We start from the raw sequence: 25,851 nt of genomic DNA on the forward strand, positions 1-25,851 counted from the left end.
CCGGTTCTCTTGCGGTTTTATTTCCTCAGCAGCTGCTTCTCCCCAGTCTGGGCTTGTGCTGATATTGGGCCAGAGGCCAGGTGGGCATGTCCCCCGGAATGGGCAACATTGACACCTGGGCCAAGTTCCTGCAGCCCCACCCCAGGCCAGGTCCACCCCAGAGGGAGGCTTGCGACTCTTCCCCAGCTGAAGTCACTCTAGCAGCCCCAGCTTCGTGGCCGCCATGTGTGTGGGCCAGCTGGGCGGTGCTGCGGCAGGTTCCAGAACAGCCAAGTGGCAAAGTCCAACCCCAAATGGCCTGAGAGCACCCAAGGGAGACCGTCCGGGTGAGACTTGGGCCAGAGAGGGTTCCCGTCCCCATCTCCGCCCCTCCCCCAGTCCTCTTGGGTAAAGCTGGGCCACTAAACCGAAGGCGGGTCGCCGGCCAGCAGGAAGGTGATGGTGTGCTTCAGCTCCTGGGCCTGCAGGGGCACAGGCAGGTGCGGACAGGGCTACCAGCCAGGCGCCAAGCTCTGCCCCCTCCCCGCCTCCCTGGAGCCGTGGGCATCGGCCTGGCCCCGGGCACACCAGGCCCGGGTGAGGCACTCACCGCCGCCTCAGGGCGTGCACTCACCTGCGGCAGCTCAAACCAGATGGTCTGGGGGCTGTCAGCCGAGCCGTAGTTGAGTTCCAGGCCGGGGGACCCTTCAGCCTCCGCTGGGCTCAGCAGGTGGAGCTGCTGCAGGTCCCTCAGGGCGATGGAGCAGCGCAGCTCCTGGGGGCACAGGGACAGCAGCGCTCGGCCCCCCTGGGGGAGGTGGGGAGGGGCGAGGGGCGGGGCGGCCCTGGGGTGCCCAGGCCCACCTGGGAGCGGGGCTCCATGAGGATGAGGTGCTGGCGGCTCAGCCCCAGGAGGCCGGGTCCGGGCAGGCCCAGCTCGCTCACCCGCAGCACCACGAAGACCGTGTAGCCGAAGAGGGGCAGCACGCTTGCGGCCTCTGGGGACAGAGGGCTAGGGCAGGAGTTCTGACCGCCGGGGTCCTGGGACCTGCCCTCCTTCTCCCCCGGTTAGAGGAGAGGGCAGGGCAGATGGAGAAGCTTCCTCAGCACCCCCAACCCTCACCCCTTCCTTCCTGGGCCTCCCGCCTCAGACCCAGCTGCCCCCTTGCCCCAGACCCACCGATGAAGCTGATTTGTGCTTCCCGGGAGCTACATCCTTGCAGCTGCCTCAGTTCCTGGCCCGTCAGGCTCTTCATGGTGGCCATGTTCACCTGCCATTGCAGCTGCTTTGGCAAGTAAGCCAGTAGGTCTTGCCTAGGACACAACATGGTCAGTCAAGGCTGGGCATACAGCAGGTGCCAAATAAGTGAACAAGTGGCTATTTTGAGACTGGGGATCCAAACACATGAATGAGGCGTGGGCCCTGCCCTTGAGGAGCATGAGGTGGGATGGGGGGCAGGTGTACACAGCCCTCCTTTGAAGGGCCATGAAGGATGCAGGTGGCCATGACCTTGGAGGAGGGAGTCGGGGGTGACAGAAGGTGTGGCCACGTTCACACTCACTCTGAGGGGGGCTCCGAGAGCGCCCTGCTGAGGTGCTGCAAGGCAGCCAGCCTGGCCAGCTGGGTGTCTGCCTGGGCGCTGACCAACAGCCTGCCCTGCAGGTAGTCCTGCAGCACCTGTTGGGGGGCAGTGAGAGTGCAGCTGTGCCCCAAAGCCCCTTCCTGCCGCCGGCCCTTCTCCTGAGGGGAGGGACTCTTCCTCAAGCCACAGCCCAGGCCTGACCGGCCAACGACACAGCAGCGTGGGGCCAGGTGGGCTGACCTGGCCGTAGTGGGTGCTGATGTATGTGGGGTCATCGAAGTGCAGCCGGGTCTCCCAGCTGAGCCGCCAGCTGTGCAGGCTCACGTCTCGATCCACCACCACGTTGCTGAGGTACTCCTGGGGCCACAGGGGCCGCACCAGCTCGCCTGCACCGGGAGCCCAGGTCCACAGCCCGCCCTGCCGCCCAGCGCCAGCCCCGCCCACCCCCGCGTGGGAACTGCCTCACCCACAACCACAGGAGGGGACCTGGCAAGGAAAGTTCCCTCCCTGAGTCCAGCTGGCCTTGCTTCCTCCCCGGGGCAGGTGGCTCACCTTCCCCTTTGATGAGGAAGAGGGCAAATTCCTGCACTTCCTGGGGGTCCCTGATGCCCATCTTCCCGCACAGCTCCTCCAGCACTTCTGCCGCCACCTGGGCATAAGGACAGGGCCGTGATGGGGGGCTGAGGAAGGAAGAAGACTGGGGGGGGTCCCCAGAACTGATGCCCATGGCTTTTCCCTGTCTCTCCCCAGCCCCTCCTCTGTGGCCCCGAGCTCACCGTGAAAGTGTGGCTGTTGGTCTTGTAATCCACACCCCCAGGCAGGTGAATTAGAAGCAGGTGGACTACTTGTCCTTTCTGCCAAGGCAGGTACAGGGTCAGTCCACCAGTGGACAGTGGCCCCAGCTCCCCCCACCCAAAGGGAGTCCCAGAATGCCCAGCCGCCTGCACGCCCAGTACCAGGAAAGCCTTCATTTCACTTGGAGAGGGCAGCTGCCGGCGCCCCCCATATTTGACTGTGCGCTGGAGATGTTCCTGGCTGCTTTGGGCCAGCTCTGCAGAGAGGAGCCAGGCTGGGGTCAGGAGCATCTCCAAACCCCTCCCCAAGCAGCCGAGACCCCAGCCAGGAAGCCGCTCCTACACTCACCTTGGTTCAGGCTGGAATCCTGCAGAAACTTGGTCACATAGGGCATCAGCGTGGTCGACGGGGGAAAGTAACCTGTGAGGAGGCTGAGGAAGCGCCAGCCTCGAGCACAGGGTTTCCTGCAGGGCACAAAGCTGGGGCTTCAGGCCGGCGGGACCACAGCACCGTGTGGCCCCAGAGGGGCCCTCCCTCCACCGCCCCCTGCCCATCCCCCACACTCACGGCCGCGGGTGGCCTGTGACCTGCTTGATGACCTGGCAGTAAATCTCATCCCTGAGGTCCTCCTTCTCCCGGCACAGCTGTGGGGACAGGAAGGGCAGGGGGAAGTATACCGTGTGGTGGAGCGAGGGATGGCATCCAAGAGAATGACTTCTCTGAAGTCAGAAATCCTGCTAGTGGCTCTGGGCTGAGGGCCAAGTCCAGGTGACAGCCCCCGGTCATCTCTCGGTCTTCATCACATTCAGCTTAACAGCATCTGCACAGCTGGTCACTCTCTTAAGTCCCCATCTTGACCGGATTCCAGGCGGCACTTGGCCCTGTCCTTCCTCTGGTCCCTCCGACTTCGTTATCCCTGCTGGCTCCCCTCGTCTCCTTGACCTCTAAGGGCTGTGGGCCCAGGGCCTCTGCGCTTGCGCCCTGGTGATCTGTGTCAGCTGCTCCTGTCTGCTGAGGCCTCCAGCCCAGACTTCTCCCTTGAATCCCAGACCCTCTACTTGGAAGTCTGGCACTTCAGACTTCACATGTCCCAAACAGATTCCTCCACCAAGCCAGGCCAGACCCACTCCTCACTCAGGCTTCCTTTTGGGGGCCCACTGTTGGCCTGGCCAACGCCTCGGTGTCATCCTTGGCCGCGCTCTTGCACAGCCCAAGCGCACATCATAGCAACCCTGCTGCTGGGAGTCTTTCCTCTCCCCTCTGCTGCTACCTCCAGGCCCGGGCCGGCACCGAGTCTCACCTGGGATCATTGCCATAACCCCCTCCTTGTCCCTGAACCCCCAGGATCACAAACAACAGCCAGAGCGACCCCACACCATGTAAGCCACATCTCTTCAAAACCCTCCAGTGGTTTCCCATCTCGAAAAATCAAGGTCCCAACAGTGGCCTACAAGGCCTGCCGCGACTAAGCCCCACTGTCCCCTCCAGTCCTCACCTGCTACTCTCCCCTTTGCTCGCTGGGCTCCAGCCACACAGGCCCTGCTGGTACTGAGGCTCACCCTCTCATCAGGACTGTCGCCCCTGTCCCTTCCTCTGCTCACGTGCCCTGCCTCTGATGCACACGTGTCTCACTTCCTTCAGATTTCCACTCCAGTGTCATCTTGTGACCAAGCCTCCTGCACTGTGGCAGCCCCTCCCCTGCTTTATCACTCTCCACAGCACTCTGCCCCGGACATGTTGCATCTTGGTTTACTGTCTCCTTTCACTGGATTGTAATCTTGGTGGGGATTTCGCCTGCTTGGTTCACCACGATGCCCCCAGCATGTAATAGGTGCTTGATAAATATTTTTGGATGATTTGAATGCCTGGTGACCAAGGGACAGGGGATCCCATTCAGGCCCAAGCAGGAGGGCAGGAAAAGGGCCCTCAGAGCTCACAGTCTGTCTCCCCCCAGCTTCCAGCACACATAGCTCTTACCTTCAGCAGCTCATAGAGGAGATCCAGCTCATCCTTGCCTCGGGGCTTGGACTGGTCCCCCATAAACTGCATCAGAGCTGCGGGCAGGATGAGAGGCAGAGTGAGCTGGGTGGGGGCCTGGCCGTGGCTCCTGCTGACACCATGCAGGGCCCTCCCATGCCATCTTGCGCCTGGCTCTCAAAATGCACGAGGGTTAAGCAGAGCAGCAGTCTCAGCTTTACCAGTGAGGAAATGGGGTTCTGTGGGCTACACAGAGCACATAGCCAGCTGGACCCACCGCTGCCTTCCAGCCTGGACTCCACACAACCCACAACCCCTTGAGCCTGAGTAGAAGTGGGTAAGGGCCATGGGGTTACAGGGACCACCAGGGAACTTCCCTGAGTTGGCAAACTCAAGGAGAAAAGCGACCAGGCCCCTGGGTCCAAGGCGCTGCAGACGGGGAGCTAGGATGCTGTGGCCACTCACCTTGGAAGCTTCCCACAGCCTGCCTGTTCATGTCCTCGTCACTGAAGTTGATGAGTGATGTCTGGATGGGAGCCTGTGGCCGGAGAGGCTGGGCTGCGGGTCTGGGGTCTCGGGGGGGCCAGAGGACAGGTCTACTGGCCTGACTCCCCCCTATCTGTCCCCCTTACCTTGGTGTACTGCACCAGGGTAGCCGTGGCCTTCCTCTCAGTGCCTCTACCTGTCTGGTCCAGCCTGAGGGACAGAGGGGAGGACAGCCCTACTTGCTCCTCCATCCCAGGCTGGGTAGGGAGGGTGCGAAGAGCCTCAGCCTGGTGGCTCTGAGCAGGGAGGCCCACTTCAGGGAGACTGAGGATGGACGGGCATGGGCCCAGGGCACTTACAAGGTTTGGGGCTTCCGGAAGTAGCGCAAGGCAAATTCCTGCATGGTGTAGTCATGGGAGTCCACAGAGGGGGACAGGCTGGTGGCCAAGTTGTCACTGTGTGCCTGGCTCCAGGGGTGAGTGGGGCTCTTAGGAGCACAGGAGACCTGGTGCCACCCGAGTGCCCACTGGCCTGTCCAGAGGCCCTGCCCCAGCCCCCCAACCCCAGCCCAACCCAAGAGGAGCAGGCAGAGCAGCAGCAGTGAGCACACCACCAGAAGCTGGGAAAATCAAGAGCTGTTTATTGAGCATCTTCTAGGTGCTGAACTAAGTACCACGAGGGACACAGGAGAGGTATACAAGGAGCCCACAGTCTTGCTGGGGAGACAGGGCAGGAAATCGGGAGAGGGCAGAGAGGCAGCATCATCAGACCAAGCGCTGCCCACCAGGCGGGGGGTGGTCCTCGGCCGCTCTGCGGCGATGGAGCACTTTGCTTCCTCGACTCCTAGTTAGGCCTCGCCTTGGCCTCTCCCGTCTCCCTCACCTCCGACGCCCTACCCCACTCTCCGTGCTGCAGCTGGCTCTTGTGCTGGCCGCTCCTCTGCTCGGTTGAGAAGGAAATGTCTGGAGCAGCAGCCGGCTGCACTATGTCAGCAGGGAAGAGTCCGGAACGGCCCCCGGTGGAGCCAAACTGCCAGCCTGGGAGACATCCACAGACAGCGCCTCACCCACCTGGCCCTCTGCCCTGGAGGCTCCACTGCATGCTGCCTGCCCTGTGCCCGCCACCCTGCTTGCCCCTGGGGGTACCTGGCTCCAGAGTGGCCCCTGGCAACAGCCTGATGAAGTCTCCCCGTTGGAAACTGAGGAGGCTGTGGTCATCAGTGATGTAACTTCGCAGGGCAATGACGTAGCTGGAGTCCTGTCGGCCGGCAGGCGAGTGATCAACCTGCTTATGATCCCGTCCCGCCCATCCCACCTGCTCCCCTGTTGGCCTCACTCTCCACCGAGCTCCCCAGAGTTCCAGCTCCACCCCAGGCAGCTTGAAGGAGCTTGGCTGAAGCCCCGAGACCAGCCAAACCAGGCAGGCCACCTGCCCACCACTACCACCCCACACACCCCCATCCCCACCGCCCGCACTTGCCTTCTTGAGCTCGCTCAGGAACAGCTCCACCATAGCCCTGATGGTTCTTGCCTGGACCGTGTGCAGCACCAGCTGCTCACTCTTCAGCGACAGCTCCAGGGTGGAGCCAGCTGGGCACTCCACGCCCAGCACCTCAGCAAAGCTGCACAGAGGGAGGGGGCATGAGCTGGGGGCTGTTCCGCCAGCCCACCCTGCACCCCAGCCCAGGCTCACCTGTAGGAGCAGAGAGTCTTCAGCTGGTTGGGGTGGAAGCTGGGGCCCTGGATCACCTTGAGCAGTCTCAGTCCCCGGTGGGACACACCCAGCAGCTGCACATCGCTGCCACTCTCGCCCTGCCCGGAAGGTGGGCGCATCACAGACAGGCTCCAGGCTCCCCACCACTGTCCAAGATGCTCAGGCCAGCGCTGTTCATCCATCCTTCCACTGGGGCTCTGCCCGCCCCCGGCTCATCCCTCTGCAGCAGGCCCAGGCTGGGATGCAGACTGGGGTGCTGCCATACCCAACCTTACTGACCCGGACAGGGAAGATGCGGGAGAAGTAAGTGGCCCAGTTGTCCCTGGCGGCCACCACGATGCGCTTCTTGACACTGTCCTCGGCTGTGTCCAGTGAGCCCAGGCCCACCTCCAGGTCTCCTGCGGGCAGGAGCAGCCCCAGGCTGTCCTCAGGCTCCATCACAGGGGAGACCCAGAGTTTGCTCCCTTCCTCTGGGCAGGCCCAACCCCCAGCACTTCAGCGCCCTGATTCCAGGGTCCCGGGCCCTACCCAGCAGGTCTTTCATTTTGCGCCGCTCATCCTGGGAGATCCGGATGCAGGACTCAGCAAAAGTGTCCCTCAGGATCTGGGGGCAAAGCCAGGCAGTCACCACCAGGTCCCAAGGCCAGAGCGCACTCCAGAAGCATCCACGCATGGAGGAAAAGCCGGAGAGCCCCGTGGGCATAGGTTGAGCAGGGAGGGGTGTAGGGGCTCCCAAGCCCGGGGCCACGACCGCGCGGAGCTCCCACCTGCCTCCCCCAGCTGCCTGCACTAGTCGGGCTGTTGCTCCTCGGTCAGCTGAGATAAGCTTCCCGGAAGGAGCAGAACTTGGGGAAGGAACAGGAGGGGCGGCTACTGCAGAATTTGGGGGAACAGTCATGAGCATCTGGGAGCATCTAGTGGTGGCAAAGGGACAAGCACCAGTGAGCACTGGCTGTGTGCCGGGCCCACGTTGGGTACCGTATACACTTTATTTTTAATCCTTGTTATAAATCAGAAATGGTCCTAATTCTGAGGAGTGTTGTGAGCATTAAATAAACGAAGGAAGGGCTTGAAATCCAGCCGTGAGTGCCTGTGAGTGCCCCACGTGCAGGCGGCAACCTGGCCCAGGTGTGGGGCGGTGTGTCTGCACGCGTCGCAGGTGGGCTGGGCTCTCACCTGCTCACAGAGGAGCCGGAGGCAGTAGGGGTGGCTGAAGTTCTCCCGGGGGTAGAACACCTGGATGAGGGCAGGGAAAGCCAGATGGGTGGGAATGGTCCCCTGCCAGCCCCCTCCTGCCCCACCTCTGCCTCCCAGGCCCAGAGAAAACCAGGCCTGAAGAGGTGGGAGCAGGGAGGCAGCCCCCACTGTTCGTGTGTGGGGAGGAGATGCTGGAGTCCCAGGCTGGCTCCCTGTGCCCCACCCCCCACCCAGAGAGGCCAGGCTGCGGCCCCACCCTGGTGCCCACCTCCTTGCGCAGAAACAACCTCCAGGGCACACTGGTGTAGGAGAAGCACACGCTGCCCGAGGGCGCGAGCAGCTGGGTGGAGATGCCCTGGTCCCCCATGGGCTCCCTCAAGCCTGGCAGATGGGTGCGGGGAGAGCATCAGGTGGGAAGCTGCCTGAGCTGGAATGACGGGGGCAGGGGGAGAAGGCCCTCCCTAGGGCCCGGGTAGCCGGCTCGCTCCACTTCTGCTGCCTCCTTCCTGCCCAGGGTCCCATCTCCTGCCTCCATCTCCTGCCTCCAGTGTTCCCTGCTGTCCCCGATGTGTGTGGGCCCTCCCTGACCACGTCAGCAGGGCCACTAAATTCCCGTCAGAGCTGCCGAGCCTGCGTTGAGGACAACTTCCTGTGTGTGACAGTCCCTCCACGTCAGGCAGGCGCCAGAGGTGCCCCGGCCCGGCCCCGGGCGGGAACGCGGAAGCCGGGGCTCCTTACCCGCGGCTCCAAAGTCCGGAAGCCTGAGCAGCTCACCTAGGCCGTGAGCACTGAGAGGCTGGTGGAAATCCTGCTCCCACCCCCACAAAGCCCATCAGACCGGGACGCAGGGTGCCTTACCGCGGAGCTCAGCTGGAGGGGTCCCTGGGTCCCCAAGCGGAGGCAGCGGGGGCGCTGGTGGAGGTGGGGGTTTCTGGGCAGTGGGTGGGGTCTGGGCAAACAGCTCATGAAGGGGCCCCTGCTTCTCCTTGATGGAGTTGGACGGCACAAGCTGTGGTCGGGCCTTGGGTCGAGGGGCCACAGCTGGTGGGGGACCCTTCCCCGGGCTGAGGGACTGTGTCTGGGGAGGCACAGAGAACACACACTGGCTGTGTCTAGCGGCCAGGTTCACCCCTGAGAGCTTCAGGAGGCCTCCCGAGCGGAGAAGCCATGCCCTGGACCGGACCAGGCCTCACCGAAGGGGGTGAGCAGGCACCGTTGATCCCCAGCTTAGCCAGAGCCTCGTCCTTAGGGTTGCTTTTCTTCAGGAAATTTTTGGGGGGCTTCCTGAGAAAGGGAAGAGGTCATGAGTCCACAGGGTGAGTCTCTGGGCAGCGGGCGGCCCAGCCACCCCCTGGGGTGCACCTGGATGGCTGCACAGGCATAGGCACGGGGCCTGGGCGGCTCTGGTACATGCGGATGATGTTGCGGATCTCCCTGCTCGGCTCCCCCCGCCGGGGCGAGGGGTCTGCGCTGCGCACCACGGCTCTGTCCTGGGCCGGCTCACAGCCACGGTCAGGCCCTGCCTCCATGGCTGGCTCAGCCTCCGCCTCCTGTGCAGCTTTGGCCTCATCTTGTGTCAGTGGCTTCTTCACTACTGGTGGGGGAGGAGGCGACGGCACTGCCCGGACGAAAGCAGAGTGAGACCTTGTGCGGAACCACAGGCCCCAGCCCTCCCCCATCTCCCCACCACCTGCTCTTGTTTCCTCCTCTTCCAGCTCCTCCTGCTCCTCCCCCTGGGGTATCTTCACCTTGGCTGGAGGCTTTATCATCTTCACCTTGATCTGCTGCTGCCCTGTAAATGCCCCCAATGGCCTTGTCTGTTACCTTCCACCTGGCCTGCCCATCTGGGCTCCTAGACAGGCCACACTGACTCAGAGGAGGGCGCCCTGCTGTCCCCCTGGCCAGCCTGGGGCAGTGGCTGAATTTCTGCATGGGATTGCCAACCCAAGTGCCCTCACCCAACTTCTGGAAATACTCTCGTTTCTGCTGGAAGCTCCTGGGCCTCCGGGGCCTATCTTCAACCTCTTGTGAGGTCTCCTGCTGGCAGGAAGGGGAAATGAAGGAACAGCCCTTCCAGCTAAGTTGCCCCTCTCACAGCAAACCCACTCAGATCTGTGGAGCTGGGGCCTGGAAGCATCTTTTCTACATCTTCCTGCACCCCTCATCCTGTCTCATGTCTCCCATCCCTGCAGCCTTGGAACCTGCTGCTCCCACCCCAGGACCTGCCATCTGCCTGGCTTTGGCTCCTCACCCTCAAGTAGGCACCCATCAATTCCGGCTCACGCTCTGGCTCCTTCTGAGGGGTGGGGGGGTTCTCAGGCTTGGGGGTGATGGCTGGGGGTGAAGGTGGGGAGGCAGCTCTAGGGGCCTGGGTCTGACACTGGCGTTGGCGCTGTGTCTGCTGCTCCAGGGACAAGTTCAAGGCCTGGGTAGTCATCTGCTGGGCCTGAAGGAGGAGAGGTGGAGAGCCAGATTAGAGCTGTCCTGGCCTTGCCCACAGACCTGCACCCCCTAGGCGATCCATGGGCCCTGCCCATCCTCACCAGGATCAGCGCCTGCTGGTTGATGAAGTTCTGCTGCTGGGCTGCCAGCTGCCTCACATCCACACTGGGAAGCAGGGGCTGGGGCTGGGGCTGGGGCTGCGGTGGCACCACCACAGCTGGAAATACGGCAGGCAGTCAGGGCTGGGGAGCATCATGGCCAAGTTCACAGCCCCTGCCCACTGTGCCCTCTAGGCCCCTGGCAGGACCCTCCCTCCTACAGTCCCCACCTGAGAAGGGACCTGGTGGCCCCAGCCCAGCCTTACCTGGCATGGCGGGGACAGCCCCCATGGCTGGCATCATAGGCATGGGAGCAGGCATCATGGCTGGCTGGTACCCGGGCATCTGCATCATCCCTGGGTACACTGAGGGAACAGGGCCCTCCCAGGTCGGTTCCTACCTGGGCCCACAGCCAGCCTCCCTCCAGCCCAAGGCAAAGAAAAGAGTATGGGCCACCGGGCTGCCAGCTGGAGCTCTGACTGCAGCCAGGTGTGTGCCCGTGTGGCTGGGCAGGGAGACTCTGGATGGGTGCTCAGCCCCATACTCACCCACGGGGTAGCTGCCTTGCTGCATGGGCCCTACTGAGCCCCCTCCCTTCATGCGGCCACTCAGAGCCCTGCCTTGCTCCAGATCCTGAAGGGACAAAGGTCACAGTTTCCAGGGTCAGGGCTAGAGCCCTGGGAAGGATGGGAGAGGCAGCAGAGGCCCCAGTGAGGTAGGTGCAGGGGTAGGGTGTGTGTGCAGGACACTTACAACATTGTAAAATGATTATAAATCAATAAAAAATGTTAAAAAAAAAAAAAAAAAAAAAGGACACTTACGCTGAGGCCTGGGGAGAGGACTGGCTTGAAGAGGTGGTCCAGGAAGCCATCCAGGCTCCCTGAGTTCCGGGACTCACCTGTGGAGGCTTAGCGTCACCTGCCTGGGGCACGGGCCTTCCTGTACCCCTATTCCCTGTACTCTGTCAACCTCAGTGTGCCCACTCCCAGCCTTACCTGGGCAACCCCTGCTGGGCAGTGCTGGGGCTGGACCTGGAGGAGGACTTGAGGGCAGTGAGGGGGCCTGGATGCTAGGGGCTGGGGGGATGTCCTCGGCTCTGCAAGAGAGAGTGGGCCCAGCTAGGGAGGTGCCTTGGCTAGGGTGGTGCCCAGGCTGAAATGAGGCGTGGAAGCTGCTGTGGAGGGGGAGGAGGCCTGGTGGGGCGACCTAAGCCTGTGGCAGCACTTGTGAACCCCGGGTACTATAGGGTGGCTGAGGGGGTCACCTATGACAGGATAGGGACAGGAGCAGACCAGGGACAGGGGCACTGGGGGTGGCACCTACAAGCCACCGAGAGTGATGGGGTAGCTATGGGGACTGGCCGGGTCCCCCGGGTCCTCAGTCTGGCCGATCAGGTCCAGCACGAAGTCGCAGCCAGCCAAGTCCTGCCAGGAGTCCCTGGAGTACAGTGACACAGACCAGCCACGCGGAGGCGTTTCCAGGCCTCTGGGTGAGACAGGGGTGGGAGGTAGAGGGTGGTCAGCCAGGCAGATGACCATCCCGAAGGGGCAAGGACCTGAGGTCAGGCTGGGGTTGGGGGTTGGTTGTGGAAGGGGCCAGGAAGCAGGGTGAGGCCATGGTTTCCCTCAGACAGCGCTCCTTTATTTGCAGCGCACAGCCCTCTGCCTCTGCATCGGCTCTGGTGCATTTATTTATTCACCTATTTGATCAGAATCTGGACCAGATCTAGAAGACATAATCTCCACTTGCTTTCCATCTTGAATCTGCCGTCTGGACCCTGCCCACCTACCCCCACGCTGCCCCTAGGGGAGCAGGGCTTTGGCCTCAGGCCTGCAGGAGCAGCTGCAGGAGGTGCCCTGCAGGAGAGCCGGCTGAGGGGATGAGGAGGCCATGGAGGAGAAGACAACAGTCAGGGTTGGCCACACTCCCCCATCCCAGGCCCCCCATACCTGCTCTGCAGAATCCACCCAGCAAATTGCTCCCCTGTGGTCCAGGACTCCACCTCGGCCGAGTAGCACTCCTCTGCAGGGATGAGGGGTGGGGGCAAAAGTGAGGGACAGCAGGATCCACCATTGTGGGAAGGGGCTAGGGTCCCCACGGGGGTTCCAAAAGCAGGACAGAAGGGAGGTCAGGGTCACATGGCAGGTGCAGTGGAGAGCTGAGGCAGGAGGGGGTCTAGGGAGGGCGAGAGTGCAGGGCAGGCTACACTGTGGGCCTGAGGAGGCGGGCATCACCATTGAAGGTGAAGACGTCCAGTGCCATGCGGCCCCTCCTCCATCCGGCCGTCCATTCGAGCTGGGTGGGTGGGTGGGCCCGTGCAGACCCAGGGGCCAGCTGTGTCTGCTCCAGGGCACCCAACAGCTTGTGCTGGCACAGTGCAGCCATGCCTCTGGGGGCCTGGTCAGACACAAATCTGCGGGCACAGCACAGGGCTTCTGTAGGGGTGGGGTGGCCCACTGACCCCACCCATGGGGCCCCCACCTGCCAGGCCCCTTACTTGAGCAGTGGCTTCTGCAGCATGGGCATTGGAGGGAAGGCGCTGAGCAGGATGGCCATGAGGGCCCAGCCGCGCTGGCTCTGCTGTTCATCCGGGTTGTGCCAGAGCTGGGCCACGAGCTGGCCGAAGAGCTCGTCACGCAGCCCGGGCCGGCGCTGCCCCTGCCGCACCAGGTACTGGCTCATGGTCTGCTCCTGCCAGGATGGCAGGGACCCGTCCCCCAGGAGCCGCAGCATCTGCAGACACAAAGCAAGGTTTGGCAGGACATGCAGGGCTCCCTGTGCCCGGCCAGCACTCTGTGCCCCAGCCCACCTTGTCTCCTCCCCGATGTGTCACTCACCACCTTGTTGATATCCAGGGCGTGCTGAGGGTCCTCACCGTCCAGCCAGGTCAGTGGCTTGGCCAGCAGCTGCCCGGGATGGGGCAGGGATGGCTCCTGCAAGGAAAGAGGGTGACATGGTGCCAGAGCAGGGGCTGGTCTGTGCTGACCTGCCAGACACAGCCCCAGGGGAGCCCCATGGGAGCATGCACCCTGGGAGAGGAAAAGGGGCTGGTGAGGAAAACCATCTTAAAAATACATCTCAGTTGCTCTTTCTGATTAGAAAATTAAAGCCCATGCATGCAGAAAACGTGGAAAAGATGAAAACTAAAAACCACCATTAACTTTCCTCTGCCAGATACAACCACAGTTAACGTTTTAGCCTCCCTCTTTCTAGTCTTTCTACGCGCAGATACACACATCATCCCCGCCCCACCCCATTGTTGTTGATTTTAACAAAACTGGGATCATACTCTGTGCAGTTTTGAATCCTGCTTTTGTTCCTAACACTGCAGACTGGATGGCCTGCCTTGTCATCACATGTGCTTTAACAACACGGCTTCCACGGCCAGGCAATGCCACAGGGGTGACAAAGGTTGGGGGCACAGGTAAGTAACAATAGCAAGTGCAACATTTAGGTTCAACAGATATTTTCCGAGCAACACAGATGCATCCACAGCCCCTAGGACAGGAGAGTAAGTGGGGGTTGGAGGAAGAAGGATGGACACAGCTTCTGCCTGACAGGGGCTAACATCTGGGGAAAAGTGGGGTCAGCCAGGAAAAGCGGAGGCCTCGGGGCCCACCTGGAAGCTGGTGGAGATGAAGCTGGAGAAGGGAAACCGGTCGATGTCGGGCGGGAGGGTCACGCTGGGCCGCGCCGGAATTTCTGGGGGCATGGACTCGGTAATGTTCTCGGCCAGGGCGTGCTCATGGCCTGTGGTGACACAGGAGGCAGCCCGGAGGCACTCAGGTCGGGCGCCTGGCTCTGGCGCCACCTCCGCCTCTCACCATCAGCCCCCAGCCCTGGTGCAGAGGGAGCTGGGCAGTGGGGTGAGGGGGCACCCAGAGTATCAGAGGCAGGGACCACAGGGACACACAGGAGGGGAGATCACAGAGAGGGCCACACCCATCCAGACTCACCTTCTGCTCTCTTCAGCATGACAGCCAGCTCAGCTGGGATCTCCAAGCGCCCCAGCTCCTAGCAGAGAGGAGCAATTGACTAGGAACTAAAGGAGGGGGCACAGGGACCCAATGTCTCTCCTCACCCCCAGGGCTATAAGTGTCCCCTCTAAAGACCAGGGGTTCTAGTCCTGGACACTCAAACAGGACCCCTGGAGCCCTCATAGGGAAACCCCAGGCCTCTTTTCAGGGGGCACAATGGATGCACCCCAGGGACAGGACCCATAGCGGCACCCCTGGGACCTCACACTCCCCCTTAAGCCATGCTGAGTCCAGTAGACTCACAACCCAGCAGACACCCTCTAGCTTCCAGGCCACCTACCATGCTTGACACCTTCTCAGGAACCCCACTGCTGTGCCAGACACGCCAATGCCCAAGCTGTTGGGAGAGATGCAGAAAGAGCTGATGCCCCCGTGAGGCATCACCACGAGCTCCCTAGAGGCTCCCCCCAACCAGCTTGGCAGTTCAGCTGCCCCCTTCTGCCCCCAGGAGGCCCTGACATCAGCAGAGGAACAGGAGCAGCCCCAGTGGGGCCAGCTGTGTGCCCCTAGCCCTCCAGAGTCCTCACCAGCCTTAGCACTGTGGATGTCGCTGCCTGTCTGCCAGGGCACTGGGAAGAGGGCAGGAAGAAGGGAAGGAATGGTCCCAGGGGACAAAGTCCATCCAGGGAGGGGCCGGAGATGGGCATTATATGAGCAGTGAACTTTGAGCTGCTTTATGGCCCCCAGTTGGAGTCATCAGGCAAAAGAGGGGAGCAACCCAAGGGTGGGCTGGAGGGGACGGGAAGGCACCCTAGGCAGGCAGGAAGAGTCAGGCCCTGGGGGTGGGCAGGCATGAAGGAAGACAGTCACCTCCCAGAGGCCCCAGGCTATCCTGGCCAGGCAGAGAGAAGCGGGAAGTACTCGACCAGCAATGGTTTCTGAGGCCTCGGTCCTTGTGAGGTTGGGCTTGGAGGGTGGATGCTTCAGGAATCGGCCAACTTGGCCAGCAAGGCTGCCTGCCTCTCCCCTGAGCTGCCCCGGGCAGCAGCCCCATCCACACGCTTCACCTGTAATCTCTTTCGTCTCCAGAGCAGGGGCCGGGCCACCAGCAGGATGGTGCTCAGCTGCCCCAGAGCTGCCCGCCGCCGAAGGTACCGCTTCCTGGAAGCCGGGAAGGGGGTGGGGAGGAGTCCAAACTTACACTCAGTACCTGAATCCTCCAAGCCAAGACATGAACATAAAAACTGACCTGGGACCAGTGAAGCCCCCAGCCGCTTCAGAGAAGCAACAGGGAAAGGACAGGATACTTTTCATTTTCATCATCTCTAAAATGAGAATTATTGTAATACCTGCCCCACGATAAGATTAAATGAATTAATGGTGTAACTAGTTAGAATAGAGTCTGGCATGTTATGATTTAAGAAGCAGAATTTCTAGGGGGAGAATATAGCTTAGTGGTAGAGTACCTGCCTAGCATGCACAAAGTCCTGGGTTCAATCCCCAGCACCTCCGTTAAAGATAAATAAATTACAAAACCTAATTACCTGCCCCCTGTCCAAATTTTCTTTTAAATGAATAAACAATAAATAAATAAACACCATTAAAAAAATAAGCAGTATTTCTGAAAACGAAAAAAATAACATTACTGGAAATCTAATAGGAGATCCTGGAAGAGACAGTATCTTTGAGAATTTTCCAGATGTAAAAAGGGACCAGACTCCTCAGTGAAGGAGCCCTGAGCAGATAAACATTTAAAAATTAATCTACAGCTTTTGTACATCACAGGACACTATCAAGAGAGTGAAAAGAGAATTCACAGAATGGGAGACCACTTGCAAATCATATAGTTGATAAGGGTTTAATATCTAGAATATATAGAGAACTCCTACAACTCAATGAGAAAAAAAAGGAAAGAAAAAGCAGGCAGAGGACTTGAAGAGACATTTCTCCAAAGAAGATACACAAATGGCCAAGAAGCACATGAAAAGATGTGCAACATCATTATTCACTGGGGAAATGCAAATCAGCCCTTCACACCCCCTAGGAATCATGGCTTTAACTCAAAAAGCGGAAAATAACAAATATTGACCAGGATGTAGAGAAACCAGAACCTTCACACCTTGCTGGCAGGAATACAAAATGGTGTAACCACTGAGGAAAATAGTTTGGCAATTCCTCAAAAAGGTAAACACAGAATTCCCATATGATCCAGGAATTCCACTCATAAGTAAAAACGCAAATGAATTGAAAGCAGAAACTTGAAGGGGGAAGGGTATAGCTCAGTGGTAGTTTGCCTGCTTAGCATACACAAGGTCCTGGGTTCAATCCCCAGTACCTCCATTAAAAATAAATAAACCTAATTACCCCCTTAAAAAAAAAACAAAAAAAAAGCACTGTACCAGAAATGGACACATTGGAAAAGGAGAGTGGGGGATCCTTGCTGAATGGGTCCAGAGTTCCTGTTGGCGATGAAAATGTTTTGGAAACAGATAGTGGTGATGGGTGCCCCCTCACCAGAGGCTTCCCTGGTGTCCAAGGCACTGCCCTCATTTTGTTCTTGGTCCTTTCACAACCTGCTTTGGGGCGACTGGAGGCTGCTTTACTGTCTGCTCTGAGTCCCCGGCTAGCCTAGGAGGCACCATCGCTGCCTTGGTCCCTGTGTTGCCAGCACCTGGCCCAGGGTAGATGGAGAAGATGGTCAACCAACAGCTGTTGGGTGAATGAGTGAAGATGGGCTGGGAAGGGTGACTGGGGGGAGTTAATGGGTGAGAAGCGTGAGGGCAGCATCGTAGGACCAAGAAGTCCAAAGAGTCTGGAGTGTAAAAGTCTGGCCTAAATTGAGGCTGGAGAGGTAGGCAGGGCCTCACACAACACGATTCACTTGTTTAAAAGAGTATGCTTGCTGCAGAGTGAAGAACAGATGAGAAAAAAGAACAGCCAAGGAGTCAAGACCGCAGGTCTGAGTGGCCTCAGCTGGTAACAAGCTTCTTGTGACTGGAGGTATTCAAGCAGAGACCGCATGGGTATAGGTGGGGTGGAGTCTGTCAAGGAAGAGTCCAGTGCTGATAGGATGCAGGCAGACTTGCCGCGAGGCCCTATGTCTTCCTGAACCTGCCCCACCACCACCGTGAGGAGGCCTGCAGTCTCACCCCACCCTGCAGACCTGGCCTGGAGTCCTCGCACGCGGGCCTGCATCCGTGGCAGGAGGCGGAGGCGCTGGCGGGAGATGCAGACGCGGAGGCCTCGGTGCAGAGTGAGCAGGGCCTGGGAGCGCTGCTGGGCCCTGTGCTGCTCCAGCTGCTGCCATCCTGGCTCCTGCAGCAGGACCTGGGGGCGGAGGTTGGGGCTGGAGGCAAGACAGCTGTGGGTGCCAGAGGGCCGGGGCCCACCCTGCCCTTCTCCCGAGGCCTCCACCTCTTCCCTGCCAGCCAGTCGATTCTTCTGGGGTTCCCCAGGACACCCAGCCCCACCCCATCTCCCCACCATCCAGAGGGACACCAAATCCTGAGTTAGTCCCAGAATGCTCCTCCCCATTTCCAGCCATGCCTGCATCTCTGGGCATACATACCACCCACCTGGGTGGCTCCCAGGTGACAGAGTGGTGACTCAGCCCCAAGCACCTGGTTCAGGATGACGCTACACCTTTCCCGGTCAGAGAGCTCTCCCTGCCCCTCTGTCCCCAGGGCCTGGAACCTGCCCCAAGGATGGAGAAACAAGGTAGGAACAAGCACAGTGAGGACCTCCCTCCATTCATGTGACACCCTGAGCCCCTCGGGGTCTATTTGGTCAATAAGTCATTCAACAATGATTTGGAAAGCGCCTATTTTCCAAAGTAGGAAAGCCAGGCACCCAGGAGAGTTTTGCTGAAAGGAGGAGGGCAGTGAATGCATGAAGGCCTGGAGGGGATGGAGGGTGCAGGGTAGTGAATAGTGGAAGAAGGCAGGGATGGAGGGAGAGGAGAGAGAGAAATGGAAGGAGAGAGGGTTGGACATCAGGCCCAGGGTCCCTTGGATAATGGGTCCATCTCCACTCTGAAGGAACCCCAGATCTGCCAGTCACTCTAGGGGGCCTTCCTAGTGATCTGGCCCAGAGGTGCCTGGGCCCTTGGCTGCCCCCATCCTGGGGCCCTACCTGGCCAGGAAGGCCTGGAAGGGCACGCGAACAGGGAAGTTGGTGCTGCGGGTACATATGGCCTCCAGGATGCCTGCCTGGCGCAGCTGGCCTGCCACGTGACCCACGTCGAAGAGGCCCGGCTTCTGTGGCCGTGGGACAGAGCCAATGAGAGCTAGAGTTGAGGCACTTAAAGCCGTGGGGAATGCGGGGACCGGGCATGAGGAGGAGTGAGGAGGCTGAGAAGGGCCGGGTAGGGGTGAGAGGGCTCTGGGGCCAGGTGCTGGGAGAGCTCACCTTTCCCGGGTTGGGGCTGAGGCACTGGATGAAACAGACATGGCTCCTGGTGGGTGAGAGGGTCACTTGAGCACAGACTGGCCTCCCGATTCAGACTCCCTGGGCTTGGGTGTTAGGGGCACTATTCTCACCTGCCCAGCTGGGCTACGAGGTCCCCCAGGGAACACTGGAAGCGAGAGGCCAGCGTGGGTTTGCCTCGTCCTCTCCTGGACTCGGGCTCTGCTTCCTGGAACAGGCTGCCCACCAGCTGGAGGGCAGGAGGGGGCCGAGCCGGCTCACCTGGGCCTGTCCAGAGCCCAGCCTGCTCTCACCCCCAGGGAGCCAGGGTGGGCCAGCCAAAGGTTCAAGGTGCCAGGGGCATAAGGGCAAGCTCCTTGGGCAAGACTGCAGGTGAGGAGGGCAGAGCTGGGGGACAGAGTGTGGGGCTGGCAGGGGCACCTGGAGCTGGCTCTGGGCAAGCATGTCCACCACGGCAGGGTCAAGATGATCCCGGTTTCTGTTTAGAAACTTGTGAACCTGCAAGAGAGTATGTGGGGGGGGGGGGGGCTGGGAAGCCAAAGAGAGAAGGCTGGGGGGGGGGGTGCAGTCCCTTCGGCAAATAAGCCAGCCTCTCCCCTGAGTTAAAAGGCCACCTTTGAAGTTGGACTCTTGTCTCACAACATATACCAAAATTAAGTCAAAATGAATGGACCAAAGACCTAAACGTAAGACCTGAAACTATAAAACTTAGAAGAAAACAAGGGAGAAAGCTTCATGACATTGGACTTGACAATGATTTTCTGAACATGACACTAAAAGCACAGGCAACAAAAGAAAAGATAAACTGGGTTTCATCAAAATGAAAAACTTCTGTGCATCCAAATACAGTATTAAGAGAGTGAAAAGACAACCCACCAAATGGGAGATAATATCACATATCAGATAAGGGATTAATATCCAGACCATGCAAACAACTCCTATAATTCAATAAGAAAAAACCAAAACAACTCAACTCAAATGGACAAAGGACTTGAATAGACAGTTCTCCAAAGATACACACATGGCCAAGAAGCACATGAAAAGATGCTCAGTATCATTAGTCATTAGAGAAATGCAAATCAAAACCACAATGAGACACCACTTCACGCCCACTAGGATGACTGCAACTTTTTAAAAAAGGAAAATAACAAGTTTTGGCAAGAATGCAGAAAAACCTTAACTCCCATACATAGTGGGAGTTAAGTGGTGGGAATGTAAAGTGGTGCAGGAAAATAGTTTGGTGGCTCCTCAGAAAAGTAGACATGGAATTACCATGTCACCCAGCAAACCTACTCCCAGGTAGATCCATAAAAGAACTGAAAGCAGAGACTCAGTTACTTGTATACCCATGTTTGCAGCAGCATTATCCACAATAGCCAAAACATGGAACAACTCAAGCGTCCATCAACAGATTGATGGATAAACAAAATGTGATCTATCCATATAATGGAATATTAATCAGCCATAAAAAGGAAGGAAATTCTGGAGAAAACTATAATTCGAACAGATACATGCACCCCAGTGTTCATAGCAGCACTATTTATAATAGCCAAGACATGGAAGCAACCTAAATGTCCACTGACAGATGACTGGATAAAGATGTGGTATATATATACAATGGAATACTACTCAGCCATAAAAAACAAATGAAATAATGCCATTTGCAGCAACATGGATGGACCTAGAGATAATCATACTAAGTGAAGTAAACCATAAAGAGAAAGACAAACATCATGTGATGTCACTTACATATGGAATCTAAAATATGACACAAATTGGGGGGTGAGGGAATAGCTCAGTTGTAGAGCCTGTGCTTAGGGTTAGCATGCCCGAGGTCCTGGGTTCAATCCCCAGTACCTCCATTAAAAAAAAAATTAAGGGGTGGGGAGGATATAGCTCAGTGGTAGAGCACATGCTTAGCAAGCACAAGGTCATGGGTTTGATCCCTAGTACCTTCGTTAAGGAAAAAAGTAATGATAATAAATAAATATTATCTCCCCCCCCAAATAAAACTCAAGAATAAAAAATTTAAAAATAAATTTAAAAAATGTTAAAAAGCCAAATGAACTAAAAAAAAGCCCAATTATCTCCCCCACCCCCACAATAAATCATGCCCTGAGCAAGGCCGAGGGCCCAGGTAGGGGACAGATGGCCAAGGCTCAGAAGGGGCCTCCCCACACTTACTCCTATCACCTGTCAGGTGACTCACCAGGGCCACAGTGCCCTCACTGACTCACCCAGGAGTCTGCCCTGATTCACCCTGATACCTGGTAGGTGACAGTCCCGGCATAGTGCCGCACGGTGAAGATGGGGAGGGGCAGCTGGGGCTTGGCGTAGCATGAGTGGTCACCATGGTGGTAGTGGCACTTCTGCAGGAAGGTGTGGTCCGTGGCCTGGCAAGAGGAAGAGCTTCTCAGGCCTTTGCACACACATGCTGTTCCCCTGCCGGGACTGTGCGTCCTCCCCTGGCCCCAGGGACCACAGACAGAAAGTGAGCTTTGGTTTTGTTCCCCAAACTTCTTTTTCAGGAAGAGTCGCTCCGTATCTGGGTCCTTATAAAGGGCGCGGTCTCTCTCCCAGTGACTGTTTTGAACAATCGAGTGCTATCTGAGAAAGACACAGTAGCCTCATGCACAGAAACCTCAGTCAATAGAGATTTGGTGGCTTGGGGGATGCTTGATAAAATCATTTAAAGGAAACGTGGCTTGGGGACTTTAAGGCAGATTTAGCCATCACTCCTGGGAGTCTGGTCTCACAGTGACAGGTGTATCTAAACAAGTCTTTCAAAGTACTTCTAAAAAGTCACCCAGTGAGAGGTTATTGCATGGAGCTGAGGAATTCATAACAACAAATACTTGGGGAAGCCTGCCTTATATATAAACAGGACATGAAGCCGGGCGTAACAATTCCAGGGTCAACACCCAACACCAGCTTGAAAGGTTATTTGAAGCAAATAATGGAGACCTAGGTGGTGTTGCTGAACCAAGCCGGAGGATTCCAGACAAAAGATGCCTGTGACCAGTTTCAATAAAACTTGATGAAAGGTGAACTGGGAAAAGCGATCATTAATGAATTAACACAGTATTTATCGAGTGATAGATTTCAAATACATACGACTGTTAAGAAATATTATATATTAATAGAACATATTTTTACATGCTCATATCCATTATATGTTATATACTTTCATATTCATATTTTATCGATCAATGAACTATTATAATCACATTTGACTATTTTACCGTTATTTTGCCGCTTTCATTTTGAACCTATAATTGGGCAGAGAGGTCATCTCATTTTAGGGGTCATGGTGTATTTCGCTTCTATGGCCTCAGACCCCAGGGAAGGCACAAGCCCCCGCCGAGCTCTCCTGGCCCTCACACCCGCCCGCAGCACCACACAGCTGTGGTTTTGTGTTTGATTCTGTGCATGTGTGTTTTTAATTAACATCTCTCTCCGGTTACATTGCAGGCTCTCAGAGGGGAGGGGTGGTTCTATTTTGCCCGTTTTTTACCCCTAGCACAGCTCCTGGCACATATATACACACACTCATGTATTCAATATTTAAGGAACCCTTAACGTGTGTCAGGCTCTGTGAGTAGAGCTTGAACTCTTTAGACGAAGACCCAGCCCTTACAGAGCTCAGTCTAGCACAGGGCAGAGTCAATGAATAAATAAACCATAATTGCTTGTGGACATGAGTGTCGGAAAACAAAGTAGGGGAGAGGCTGGAGAGGAACAAGGGAGCCATCAGGTAGGAGTGGGTGGAAGGCAGTCAGTATTTATTGGAAGTGTGCACCAGGGCCCTGAGGTTTGCCCCCTACTGGCTTGAGGCCCCCTCACAAGCTCCTCATGAGCCCTGTATAGTCCCCACCACTCTGCCCCTCAGGCACTATTGTCCCCTTCTGTAGCCAGGACTCAAGGAACCTCAGAGATGTGGGCAGCTCACTCAAGATCACCCAGAGATGGGATCTGAACCCAGTTTGGCCCCTGCCTTCCAGGCTGTGCTGAGGGCCTGTGGGCAGGGTCACAGGACTTCATCACCAGATTGCTGCCCTGGGAGGTCCCAGTGGCTCCAGTGTGGCCACCAGGGCTCCCACTCCTTGTACCCTACACTGGGGGCTCACCTGAGACAGCCATGTCTGGGCATCCAGGATACTGAGGAGGCTGTGGGGCTGGTCTACCAGGAGATCCAGGCAGGACTCCTGCGAAGGCTGGGGGATGGGCACCCAGGGCAGCAACTCTCGCTGACACTCCTCCTGGGAATAGCCAGCACTGGTTTATAGAGACCACCTGTGTTTGTGGGGAACCTCATTTGAGCCAGAGCAGGGGTGGCCTTCCCATTTTATAGATGAGTAAACTGAGGCTCAGAAGGACTGAGGTGGCCCATAGCAAGGGGGTTTTGGGGCAGAACTCTCAGTGCCGTGCCCTCTCTTTACCAGGGATGTCCTCTGTCCTGGGAAATAGCTGGGTGTCCCCCTGCCACCTCCATTCCCAGCTCCCCCTACCTCCTCCTGGGCCCGTAGCTTCTGGCTGGAGAAGAGCTGTAGGCGCTCGCTGGCGAGGTTGTTGCACAGCTGTTCCAGCCCATTGACTCGCAACGCCTGGGGGCACGTGGGCAATGAGGGGGCACCCACACGAGGGAGGGTGCACAGGGTAGCTATAAGGGCCAGTGCCCAGGCCAGTATCCTTCATCCCCTCCCACAGCTGCCCACATTCTCCCTGGCTCTAGGCAGGAGTGCTGCCCCAGGGCTGATGCTTCAGCCTCCAGGGTCAACCCCAAAGACCCTCACAGTGTGCTGGCCACCTCGGCCCTGCCCCAGCCACAGTCAGGCCTCCCCCCAGAACCCACACTTCTGCCCTCTGCCTCAGCATGACTGTGAGGCCTCAGGCCTCTGGTCATAGCCATCCTGTGGCCTGGAAGGCAGCTTCTCCTATGACCTAGCTCCCTGACTACCAGAATCCCACATCTGCATAAGCAAGGCTCCAGGATGCTGCCTCCAAGAAGCCTTCCAACATTCCTCCTGTAGGAATGCAGGCTCCTTCCTCTGTCCCCCCCGCCACTAGCACTTTACTAATAAGCCCAGCAGAGACCCCACTTCATGTATCTTTGTACAGACTCCTGACACACTCTAAAACACACATGAAAGTACATACTTGTGTGCATGCACACACACACGCCACGGTCATCACCCTCCTCAGAGAGGGGATGGTCACCAAGGACACACTGGAGAGGAGATAGCAGGGGAGAGTGAACAGTGCCCATCCAGGGGCTGAGGTCGGGGCCACCTCCTCTTGCTCTTGTCCCCTCCTCCCTGCCCTGAGGAGGCAGATCTTCTGGAAAGGGATGAAGGGCTTATGAAAACTCAGGGTGGTCTGGGGAATTCTCTCTCTCCCCTCTCTTGGTACATGGGAGTAAGGCTGTGGGCTGACCCATCCTAGGGTCTTTTGCTGCCTTAGAGGCTCCTGTGAGACTCTGCAAGGCCAAGCAGGATAGAACTTTCCAGAGGTTATGTCAGAACTGGACAGGACAGCTGTCTCACGGACCATCTGATGGTCAGACAGGCCAGCAGTGCACCAGGGTCCCCACAGGAGAGCTGCTGGGGTCCCCAGAAGTAACCAGCATGAAGTGGGCATGCCTTCCTGGGCCCCACCCCAAGGAGGACCTCAAAGCCATAGACGTCCACGACAGTGACAGTGTCCGCGCTGCCTCCCTCCGCGGTGGGTGCCAGCCAGCGTGTTGCTCCTCCTCAGAAGCCAGGTGAAGAGCCGCGAGTACAGGGCCTTGGCCAGGGCGTCCCTGTGGGTGTGCTGGGTGAGCCACGAGCAGCAGGGCTCCAGGCCCACTTACAGCTCTCTCCTGCCCCCAGGACCACCTGGCATCGATGGCACTTTCCACAGGCAGGGATCTCAAGACCTGGCCGTAGGGCGTCTCCTGAGGGCAGAGGAGGTGCAGGTGGTATGTCAGGCCCAAGGCCCACACTGGTGCCCCCCAAGACTTCAGGCAGGCCCGTCAGGTCCCTGCCTCCCCAGGGCCCTCGAGCTCACCACGACCCTCCTGGTGACAGCCCCCTCCAGGCGCTCAGGTGGCACCCGCAGCAGCCGGGCTGCTGTGTGGATCTCGGCCCAGCTGGACACGGCAGCCACCTCCCTGGGACTCCCTCTGGACAGAGGAGGGAGGGAGCAGGGAAAGCCCTGCATGTGGAACAGCCACATCCCACAGGGCAGGGCCAGGGCTATGCTTTGCCTGGCAAGGTGCCCTATTATCCGAAGGTAGATCTGGGAAGGTAGGAGCCAGCTCTGGAGTCTAAGGACCCTGGGTGTGAATCCTGCCTTTACCTCTCACTAGCTGGCCGGCCCTGACAAGTCTCTTTCCCTCTCTGAGCCCCCACTGTCTTACTGGTAAAAGGGGAAACTGTAACCTTCATGTTATGGTGTTGTGTTGTCAGGAGAACTGAATGAGAAAATACATGTGGGGGGCAGGAATAGATTGGGAGTTGGGATTAACAGATACAAACTACTCTATATAAAACAGATCAACAACAGGGTCCTGCTGTACAGCACAGGGAACTACATTCAAGAGCTTGTAATAACCTATAACGGAGAGGAAAATGAAAAAGAATATATCTGTGTGTGATTGAATCACTATGCTGTGCACCAGAAAACTACACATCATCGTAAATCAACTACACTTCAATTAAAAAAAAAGATTTTCTAACAAATCCCACATTCATCACATTTCTTTTGCTTTGAGCTTGTCCAAAAAGGCTATCATTTCTAAAGTATGTCAACTTAACAAGTGTATAATACAATGAAGATTAGTGAGAAACATACAAAAATTGAGACGCAACTCCTTAAAAAAATGTAAAGTGATTTACATGAGTGTCAGGTACATAATATCTGCTCAATTAATGCTAACTAGCCTTCTTAGGATAATTAATGCCAAGTATCCTTGGCAGCTTAGTGGGACAGAACTGGTATAGATGCAGAGGACCCACGTCTCAGTTTTCTCATCTATACAATGGGAGTTCATGTGCTTTCCAGGGCAGTGGTGAGGGCTTTGCTGTCTCTGACACACAAGTGTTTGGTGTCATTATTGCTGCCCTGATTATGCAAATAAGCCACCACCAATCCAGTGCTTCAGAGGAAGCTCACCTCTGAAGAGGAGAAGCAGATGTT

The 25,851-nt window shown here is 57.6% G+C and overlaps 1 protein-coding gene across 1 annotated transcript; it reads right to left on the minus strand.

Annotated features, from left to right (window-relative positions):
* On the minus strand, positions 1 to 24,899 carry MYO15B (myosin XVB). Its single transcript, XM_032456831.1, is given in 56 exon segments — positions 1 to 461; positions 614 to 754; positions 844 to 977; positions 1,160 to 1,293; positions 1,542 to 1,657; positions 1,803 to 1,948; positions 2,115 to 2,211; positions 2,339 to 2,416; positions 2,519 to 2,613; positions 2,706 to 2,821; positions 2,925 to 3,001; positions 4,335 to 4,411; positions 4,800 to 4,872; positions 4,967 to 5,030; positions 5,180 to 5,283; positions 5,703 to 5,857; positions 5,966 to 6,077; positions 6,300 to 6,441; positions 6,513 to 6,631; positions 6,813 to 6,931; positions 7,062 to 7,137; positions 7,710 to 7,769; positions 7,999 to 8,111; positions 8,589 to 8,808; positions 8,924 to 9,014; positions 9,093 to 9,348; positions 9,421 to 9,522; positions 9,689 to 9,767; positions 9,982 to 10,176; positions 10,274 to 10,389; positions 10,537 to 10,635; positions 10,819 to 10,903; positions 11,092 to 11,168; positions 11,266 to 11,366; positions 11,594 to 11,755; positions 12,220 to 12,292; positions 12,505 to 12,683; positions 12,768 to 13,003; positions 13,108 to 13,203; positions 13,890 to 14,020; positions 14,227 to 14,284; positions 14,588 to 14,644; positions 15,315 to 15,408; positions 17,411 to 17,574; positions 17,823 to 17,940; positions 18,379 to 18,503; positions 18,655 to 18,700; positions 18,786 to 18,901; positions 19,093 to 19,170; positions 20,940 to 21,065; positions 22,800 to 22,931; positions 23,181 to 23,276; positions 24,339 to 24,404; positions 24,406 to 24,472; positions 24,549 to 24,607; positions 24,721 to 24,899. Coding segments are annotated over 56 exon segments (6,276 nt in total). The 5' UTR covers positions 24,889 to 24,899; the 3' UTR covers positions 1 to 401.
* Between the last annotated feature and the right edge of the window lie 952 nt (positions 24,900 to 25,851).

This window comes from Camelus ferus, chromosome 16 (genome assembly GCF_009834535.1).
Source record: "Camelus ferus isolate YT-003-E chromosome 16, BCGSAC_Cfer_1.0, whole genome shotgun sequence".
Lineage (NCBI taxonomy): Eukaryota > Metazoa > Chordata > Mammalia > Artiodactyla > Camelidae > Camelus > Camelus ferus.